This window comes from Sipha flava, unplaced genomic scaffold (assembly GCF_003268045.1).
Source record: "Sipha flava isolate LNK unplaced genomic scaffold, YSA_version1 609_pilon_pilon, whole genome shotgun sequence".
NCBI classification, from domain to species: Eukaryota; Metazoa; Arthropoda; class Insecta; order Hemiptera; family Aphididae; genus Sipha; species Sipha flava.
In genome coordinates this window covers 25384-35691 of record NW_020273586.1, presented here as the reverse complement: position 1 = coordinate 35691, position 10308 = coordinate 25384, and the positions used below count along the sequence as shown (strand labels likewise).

At 29.5% G+C, this 10308-nt stretch overlaps 3 protein-coding genes across 3 annotated transcripts; 2 read left to right on the top strand and 1 right to left on the bottom strand.

Moving 5' to 3' along the window:
- Nucleotides 1-247: 247 nt before the first annotated feature.
- LOC112691390 (39S ribosomal protein L16, mitochondrial) lies at nt 248-1653 on the top strand. Its single transcript, XM_025565632.1, has 6 exons — nt 248-473; nt 532-603; nt 673-833; nt 1007-1138; nt 1191-1301; nt 1438-1653. Exons 1-6 carry the CDS (start codon nt 416-418, stop codon nt 1651-1653), a joined length of 750 nt encoding a protein of 249 aa, XP_025421417.1. The 5' UTR covers nt 248-415.
- Nucleotides 1654-1948: 295 nt separating this feature from the next.
- On the bottom strand, nt 1949-6548 carry LOC112691389 (facilitated trehalose transporter Tret1-like). The gene is made up of 3 exons (XM_025565631.1): nt 5955-6548; nt 5752-5866; nt 1949-3411 (listed from the first exon to the last, which is right to left on the bottom strand). The coding sequence occupies exons 1-3, from the start codon at nt 6036-6038 to the stop codon at nt 2270-2272; spliced, it is 1341 nt and encodes a 446-aa protein (XP_025421416.1). The 5' UTR covers nt 6039-6548; the 3' UTR covers nt 1949-2269.
- A 153-nt stretch (nt 6549-6701) lies between these two features.
- LOC112691391 (transcription factor 15-like) lies at nt 6702-9327 on the top strand. Its single transcript, XM_025565633.1, has 4 exons — nt 6702-7391; nt 7449-7524; nt 7586-7716; nt 9210-9327. Exons 1-4 carry the CDS (start codon nt 7349-7351, stop codon nt 9281-9283), a joined length of 324 nt encoding a protein of 107 aa, XP_025421418.1. The 5' UTR covers nt 6702-7348; the 3' UTR covers nt 9284-9327.
- The last annotated feature ends 981 nt before the right edge of the window (nt 9328-10308 follow it).

Below are 10308 nucleotides of genomic sequence, written 5' to 3'. Positions count from 1 at the left end.
GTAGTATGAACTATACATTTTTATTAAATATGAAGATAATTTGAAAATAATTGATTAATTTTACTTATTACACTATATTACGTAGTTCAATTTATTTTCAATTTAAAAAAAATTAACGAAATTTCTTATCAAAATCATCGTGTTGATAAGCTACAAATATTTCAAAGACGCTATAATACTGATATCTATGCTCTAAGTGTAAAGAAATGATAATGCCAATAGATAATTCGGATCAAGATAAGACTAAGTTTATTGTGAATACGGTCTTAAAAGATCTACAACCGTGTTGTGGTACATCGTTTATGAAAATCTATAATTATGAATTATTTTGTCAGAGTATCATAATCTGTTTTTATATTTTAATATAACAATTTCTAATAGTTTTCTTAGGTTTTATTAATTTTAATTTTTGAAAATGGCATTGCAAACTTTTTTTAAGTTTTCTCGTGGTTCAACCAACCAAATAACTGGGTGTAAGTTTAAAGAAATTAGTTTTATTTTATTAATATTTATATTTCGTTTATATTATAGGTACTGTACACTTCCCACTATTTAATGATATCCGAGGCCTTAAGTACTTCAAACCTCCGATAACATATGATCGTAACTAAACCATTTGTATAAGTTTTAGAATCAGAATCATATTGATAATCATATTTATTCCAATTTCAGACATTCAGATGCCTGAAAGACCTAAACTCCATTACATTGATAGGGTACCAAATTATTCTAATAGCAATATTAGACCTCCAAAAATGCATAAAATGTTGGGTTTAATGAGAGGGCCTGAATTAGTCCACAATAAACTTATTCATAAACAGTATGGTATCCAGGTAAAATCATATGGCAACTTATTAGTTATCTGAATATGCTTATACAATTTTAAATTCATAAGTAAATGAAAATGAATTGTATGAATTGTGTTGAATTCTAAAAGAAATAGTAAATTAGCTTAATAAAATAATTGTTTTAAGATTTAATATTGAATTTGATTTTTTTTTATTAGGCAACTGGGGGAGGCCAAATGAGATTTATACATTTTGAAATTATTCGTATGGGATTATTAAAAAAATTAGATTGGTCTAGAATGTTTGCTATTTGGAGAATTGATTCACCATGGCAAGCTGTCACTAAAAAGGTAAATTCAAATGAAATGTGTAGAAATATTTTTAAAATGTATATTTTACCAGGGTCAAGGACAGCGGATGGGTGGTGGAAAAGGTAGTATTGATCATTACATAACTCCCATAAGATCTGGCAGAATTATAATTGAAGTTGCAGGTCATTGTGAATACATAGAAGTATGAATTTTTAGTATATATTTATTTTGTAGATAATCATTTAAAATATCAATGAATTGACCATTATTAAATATTATTTGTGTATAATTTAAATTAAGTGCACAAAAATTAACTTAAGTAATTTGTTGTATTACAGGTAAAAGACATTTTAAGTAAAATTGCAGCTAAACTCCCATTTGAAGCTAAAGCTGTCAGCCAAGATATTTTGAATTTCGATGAAGCCAAAAAAAAATGGCAGGAAGAAAACAATAAAAACCCTTATACTATGGAATATTTAATTAAAAATAACATGGATGATTTACAACGAAAAATTAAAAGAATTGACCATTTCTTTTTTGGAAAATATGTATAAGATTCAACTTACGAGAAAATATAAATAAATGTATAGTTAATGTTTAAATATCTGATTGATTTGTATTGTATTAAACATTTTATTTTTTAAACCATTAAGGTTAAACTTAATTATGTAAGGAACTCCTGAAAATAATTTAACCGTATAACATAATGTTAAATTTAATTAAATATGTGTAGCAGTGGATAAAATAAAAATAAAAATTTAATTTTAAATCAATAATAGAATTACATTGGGAGTATGATTGTTCATAAACGTTATATCGTATATGGCCATAGGCACAATCATTAAAACAAACAGTTCAAATTACAGTTTATTTATGAAATTTATCACTAGAAACTAGTTTTATAATTATTTAAAACATATGTCAGAAAAATATCGTATGAAAAACCGTGTGTACAAAACAATCCTTTTAAATCGTAACAATAATGATTAATATGAATACGAGTTATACAATATTCTAAGCACAACGTGCGCATGTGCTCGCTATAATTATACGGTAAATTGTATTCATGGTTCCGTGTATGCGATCGGAATCGTTACATAATTAGCTCGCCGAGTTTGTGGTGTGTACAGCGAAATGATCGTAACAGATAGCAACCGAAGGACATGGACATTATACCGCCGGTCCGACGGACGACGACTGTGTGGAAGCGGCGGCTGCGGAACGATTGGATGATTTGGGTTCCGAGAACATCAGTACGTCGTAAACAACGTTCAAAGCGGCTGCGACGGCGAAAAACGCAAACACCCACCAGCCCAGGTACGCGTGCACGTACGGATAACTCTTGATGACCGAAAAGGCGACTACGTAGCTGAACGCGAGCGCGACGTGCTCGCCGGGCGTGTTCTTCACGGGCAAGTTGGGCACCAACGCGACGCTGCTGGACATGATGAACATTATCAATCCCATTAGCGGTATGAAACTCAACAGCTGCGAGCCCAGGCGGTTGAGGAACAGCCTGCGGCCCAGATTGTACGCGGCGATCACGAGACCGGCCACCATTATGCCGGTGGACGACAGTATGGTGGTGGATTCCCGATGGTCCATGGCGGTGGACACAAAACTGCCGATCACGAGGAACGCGGCCAGTACGATGGCTATGAAGTACGAGTTGAGCACGCGGATCCCCGAGTCGCCCACCAGCTCGGCGGCGTACGAGATGATCACCAGAGGGCCGGACAGCTGTTGCAATACCAGATGCAAACAGAGCGCCAGGAACGGCCGGTAAACGTCCGGTCGGTTGATGTGCCTGAAGAATGACGGGCTGGGAACGGCAGTGGCTGACGCACCGGCGGTGGCCACTTTCAACCTGAGCTTGGAGTACTCGGCGTCGCCGACCCTGCCCCGGGACTCCAGCCACGCAGGGCTCTCGGGAACGAACAGGCGGACCAACACAAACGAAGCGACGGTGGTCAGCGCTATTATGGTCGCGGTCTGCGAGTAACTGAGCAAGGAGCCGGCCAGGTAGACGCAAAGTACTCCTAGCGCCGTATACACGACGGGCCTGGCCGCGGACCGTGACGGGAAACACTCGGAGCTGTAGGTGGTGGCTGACACCGAAACGATGCCCACGTACATGCCGGTCAACGCACGGCCCGTCAGGAGATTGATGACGGACAGGCTGCTGATGGTCATCACCCAGCCAATGACGCAAATCACGTGACTCAGAAGAATGGTGCCCCGGGGGCCGAACGCGGTGATCAAGCTTTGCGAGACCAGGCAGCCCGCTGCGGCGCCCAGAAAGGCCAGACTAGCTGCGAACAGACATTACAAATACATGATGTGTATTCTACTAGTTAATTTAGACTAGAACCAATAACCGTCTTTAAGGGGATTGCAAGCCATGATTTTCTTTCTTTTTCTATCATCAAAACACGTGCAATATAGAAACTTAAACGTTTTCTATTTCCAACGTACCGATCGATCTAAGGATAAAGATTTTGAAAAATGATTTGAATTCGTCGTAAAGTCTTCTTTAGATCGACTTTCTTACATTTCTTAAATTTTGTACATAACATATCTAAAAATTAATTTTTGTTAATTTTTATGTTTCCAATTTATTTAATCCTATTTTGTGAAATTTTGGGAGATAAAATCAAAAAAAGTGGGAAAATCGATCTAAAGAAGACTTAACGACGAATTTAAATCAGTTTTCAAAATCCTTATCGCATCGATTGATCGATCGATACGTTGGAAATAGAAAACGTCTAAATTCCTATACAGTGCATTTTATAGAAAGAACAAAAATCATAGCTAAGTACCCCCGACTACTTTTTATTTTAAACTACACCCACATCAATGTTATCACGGTTTTCTTGTTGTATTTGGAGGGTGAAAAGAATTTTGGATACGCTCTTTTTTGACGTACTAACGTTCTTCTACCGAAAAGCAATCGAATTGCCCGTGGTTAAAATTATATAAGTAAAAACCTTCCGGTAGGTACCTATCTAATATTTTATGACAATATAATTAAATATTTCATTTTGCATCGAAATATAAAAGAGAACACTCTCGTATGTATCTTATATTACATACAGGATTAATTATTTCATTTCGAAAAGCACTAATAACAAAATTACAAAATATTGTGTCCAATAAAAATTAGTTTTAATTCTAAATTAAAGGATTTTCATTTAATTTATTGGTGCCGTTTGAAAAAAGTATTTTAGAAAATAAAAATTTTTACAAACAGATATATTTCTAGCTTAACTACGTCAATACATGGAATAATCAACGATTTTATTAAATTAAATCAAATTACTTAATTCAACGACATAATTATTACATCACTGATAGTAAAACCAAAAATTAAAATAATTTTATCTAGAAATAAATGCATACTCGAATTTTCATATCTTCTTATAAAATAAAAATAAATAATTTAATCATTTCAATTGTTTCATAGTAAAATTGTTAATATTTGTATTATTGTTTAAACGGGTGAAAGCTCACAAGTTACAACATCCCGTTCGGTTTGAACTAATTTCATTTAAATTTGTTTCTATTTTTTATTGTTAATAATAAATCAATGTACATTTGTACAAAACATATTATTTTAAATATATAAGATTTAAATAGGAAGTTATACTGTTAAAATAATACAGGCAGTTAATACAAATAATGTAATACTATAGTTATGTAATATGCAATGATACTATGACGTAATGTTTTTCAAAAGTAATGTCGTTACTTTATCAGTTTGGATCAAATTGAATTTTCATAAATTACGTTTTTGAATGGAATACACATGTAATATTTTTAAATCTAAAAACCCACAAAAATGTATAATTATTTGCAGTGGCGGACTGAACTTAAATTTTAAATGACGCAATTTCATATTTAAATATATACCACCACCCCCTTATCAAGGCTGTACCCAGAACAAATTTTCGGTGAGTAGGGAGGATACTTTAAAAAATTAAAATATTATATTAAAAAAAAACTGATGTTAAATTTCTAAGTTTGTATAAAATGCTAGAAAATTTCGGGTGGGGGAGAGGGTTGAACCCCCACAGGTACGGCCTTGAACCTAATGTCAGACCTCACAAATCCATAGGGCTATCCTCCACCTCTCGGTTTTCAAATTTACTCGTATTATGATACAAATAATATTATACTTTCTACAATTATGTATTAGGTCCTGTTTATATGTAGATACTGTTTAGGTTATAATAATTAATATATTACAATTTACAATGTGTACCGTCAATATCAAATTAGTAGAATATGCTGTAAAAGTTTAGTATACATTATTTACTTATAAAAAGTTACCATGTAATTCCACACCATCGCCACTAAGACGGGGTGCCGGATGGTACCACCCCCAATAAAAAGGTGACGCAGCTGCGTCATACTTGACCCCTTCAGTCCGCCACTGATTATTTGTTAACATTGAACAATAGGAATATAATAAATTATAGATTTATAAAGTTAACTAAGTTCGAATGCATTGACATAAAATTACGAATATGAAAACGAACTAATTTTCGATTAATGTACTTGTTTTACCATTTACAAACCTATTAAATCAAATCGTATTTAATTTGATTACATATTTTATATAGGTACTATATTATATTAAGTTAAAATCTTACCAAACCACGTTGCATTTCGATATATTAATGGCAAATCCCATATCGATAAGCCTGTATAACCCAAAACGGCTCCAGAAATAACACATGGTAATAATGATATAACAGCTAAAATACCCTAGAAAATCATTTAACGTGCACATCATTAATAAAGAAGTGTACAAAACAAATTAAATTATTAATGGTAATAGATATTTATGAAATACTTGTGTCACTGAAGAATTATTCAATGGTTTTTGAATGTTTACAGTGGGTTCAGAAGGAGTACTTGGTCCTGGTATATTTTCCATTTTATTATAAATCTCTTACAATATGAACCATCAATAGTAATGTTCGAATATAAAAAGTATACTAAAGTTTATAACATGTCTATCCAGAAATGCATGTATTTGAATGGCTTCAAAACGGTGTCGGATGACTATTGCTTATTGGGTGTACTCAATACGTAATAAGGAGATATAATAACAGTATGACATACTATACACGCAGCATAACTCTTATGCTTTTATTATATTATAATATTAGATCTGAACAAAGTTCAAAACATGAACCTAACAATTTACTATCTAAAGGCTCCCCTACACGGTCAGTTATTAATGACATTCATGACTGACCGTATATGTGTATGACTAATACTGACAATAAAATTTTATGATTTATGAAATTCAAACATGTTTGCATTTTTATTATCAGTCAATATGGTTGACATTCATGATTGCTCGTGTACGTACATGATGTCAGTCGAATGAACCGAAAAGTGCAGTGCGCATGAGTGCACGTGCTTACCAAAATAATAAAAAAGTACCTATATTATTTATTTAAGTACTATATTTTATATTATATTTAATATACATTAATTAATATTTTTTATTAAATTTAAACTTAATTTATAACAAATCATTTAATATAATATATAATGAATAAATTAAATAATAAAAATTTTTAATGTGACTTTATTAATTTATATCGTAGTTTACCGGCCACGTGGCAAGTAAAAAGTGAAATCTATAAAAACCGAGTTTTGAAGCAAGAAAGTTACTTAAAATTAACTGAAAAATTAAAGGAAATTGATACATATAGTGCCAAGAAGAAAATAAATATGACATCAAATTATCGTAGGGAGCTCAAAAAAGTTTTACGATAAACAATAGGAAATAGCACAAAAAATGTATTTTTTGATTGACAAAATAAATGAATAAATGAAGATTGATATTCTTGATTTACCAAATATGGAAATTATCAATCATCAGTCACATTTATTTTCATTCATAACTGACCGTGTATGAGAGCCTTAATATCGAAGATTTTTCAAAATAATTGTATACATTTTGTACAATATGCTCACATGTTGATGCAATTACAGTTTTAAAACAAATTAATTATTTTTGACAACCATAATAGTTCATTTATAATATAACCATATTTTTAAGTAGGTTTGAAGCATCATTTAAACCACACCTAAACAGAATATTTTTAGATTAGATAGTACCATATATTATTATTTAAAACTGAATAAATCGGGTTGTTTATCATATGAGTTCAAACTGTTTAGACTTAACATAATAAAATATATTCAAATAATTTATTGTTTGTTCATAATATGGAATTTGATGGTGGTTCAAATGGTTTTCAGAAAAACTCAAGTAATTACTCTAGAACATATACAGTACGATTTAAATATTAACAAACCTTTTTTAAAGTTATTTTTAATCAAGTGCCCTCAAAGAAAAGAATCAGATCAGGAGCTAATGCTAGAGAAAGAGATCGAACTCAAAGGTATTTACTTTTTTAGTAATAAAATTTCATAAAAAAAATATAACTTTCTAATTTTATTTAGTGTTAACTCGGCATTTGATGTTTTACGGAATATGATACCCATTGATCCACCTGATCGGAAACTATCTAAAATAGAAACATTACAACTGGCTACAAAATACATAAATCATCTGTCTCAAATATTAACTTCTGGTAAATATGCTTTGAAACTATTGTCAATTAGTGCACAAATGAAAACAATTAATTTTTAACAGTAGTATTATTAGTATAATTTATAAGAGTAGAATTACTTTTCTTCATCTACTGGCATTTATTACTCTTTTAAGTTTTCACCGCTTAGAGTAGAATTTTATTCAACAAACCATCGATAAAATATTTTATGAGACGAAGAAAACAAATATATACAGATATGCTTATATGTATGTTACAATCCCAGTAATTTTTCCTATTACTTTTATGAATAATTTACTTTTATTTTCAATAGATTTAATTCAGATATTTGAATAAATTGACATTTGTTATGAATAATTTTATTCTAACCCTTGGTTACTGGCTAAAAATTAATTAGAATTTATTTGTGGTTATGATTGAACTAGAATTTTTAGATAAATTTAATTATACAAATAATTCATAGTAGAAGTTTTATTAATGATTAACACTTAATAGGTTTATTTTGATAGTATTAATATTATTAATATTTAACAAATAATTCCTTGATATTTATAGATTGTTCATTGGAACTCGGAAGAATAATTATTTAATATTTATTAGTAGGCTTAGGGACTTATAGCTCTAAAAAATACACAAATATGCATGCAAATATGCTACTAAAATCATTAAAATATGCATTATAATATACATTTATATGCATTAAAAAAAAAAAAAAAAAAATGACCACGTAGTACACAAAATAAAACGTGTCCATCAGATGTAAATGTATCTTTAAACTCCGAAACAAAACTTTTTAGCCGGCTACTCGTAGATTGTTGTACTTTCGGCATTACACAATGTTACAAAATATATGCGTACGACGTTTTAAGTATGATACGACGTTGTGTGTTTACGAGGCGCAAAAACAACAACGGATAATAATCGACTGAACTGAATACTGAACAAATAATCTATTATTCTATAACGACTATTATCTTTATCGATATCGGTTGATATCCAGCGGGTTATACGGTCAATACGGGTTTATAGTATTATTTATACTTACATAAAAATTATAACGAGATATGAGAGGTAGTTTGCAGATGGCATATTACTGGAAGTACCTCTTAGTACATTTTTTTTTTATCGATCAGTTGAAATATGTATATGTTATTTGTATCTATAGTTTTTAATTTTAAATAAAAAAATTTGAAAAATTTGTCAAAATATGCAAAATAAGCATAACAATATTAAAATATGCACTCTCCTGCAAAATCTATCAAATATGCAAAAATATGCACATTCAAATTTTAGATCTGATATCATGACACTGAGAAACGAATTTATTTTGCACTCTGCTATACTTAACAATAATTAAAAAAAGTATGCAAATGCTAGAAGTCCCTAAGCCTACTTATTAGTTATAAACCATTAAATGTACTACTTACTGTATCTTTTGTGCAATTTATAACATTATAATTATAAACTTATAGAATTGTATCACAAATTTAATAACATGTTAAATGTTTGTTTAGGAAATTATGAACAAGAACACAGTACCACCTATGATGTATGTATTTTTTGTTTAACTAATAAAACGAATTCTTGAATAGTACTTATCCAAAATAACAAATACTCAAAAGAATATATTTCACCAAAATGTATTTATTATTATATATACCTATATATATATATATTTTTATTTCTTTTCATAATTATAAATGAAGTGAATTATATAGTTCAAGTTATGTGTATGTACACTTACATTCAAATAAAAAAAATATACTGTAAATTATTATATACATTTTTTATGTGCACGATAATATAAAGCACAAACTAAAATAAACCAAAAAGGAACACACTAAAATAACAAATTACAATCCATTAAAATAAAAAGATTGTGAAATTTTGTTAGTTATTTATATGATTCAATTAAATTTCATATCGAAAAAAATAAATTAAATTTGAATACTACAACTTCACATGTTATCAATCAATACTTATATGTAAATATATAATAGATATTAAAACAAATCACTACTAACATTATTATGCTTATACATATCATAAAATTGATTTTGAACCAATTAAGGTTTACAAGAATTATTTTTGCTACTTCAAAATAGCACCATACAATATACTTTTGGTAAATATTTCTATTTTACAATTGGTTAATAATTAAATATATAAATTATAATATTTAAAAAATCAGTTAATATATTTTTAAGTTAATATTAAATCTGATAAAAAAATCAAATAAAATATATAATTTTTAAAGGAAATTAAAAATTTCATAAAATAATAAAAATTTAATTGATTCAATATGATTGTAATGATTAGTAACACAATTTATTTAAAATATATGATAATAATAACAATGGCAAAAGAAATAATGAATACATTTAGTGTCTTGAGAGCTAAAATCTATCGAAGTTTGGTCAGTAGTCATGGTCAAAGTAAAAGGTGTGAATAATAACATATTGTATTTAAATATTCACATAATTTAATATGTTTATACAGAATTGTTGCCTTTAATGTCTTAATTATTTTTAGTTTTCTTGGACTGTTAAAATTATAGTTAATGCCAAAGTCAACTGGTATATTTAAATTAATATATTGGTATAAAAAGATTAT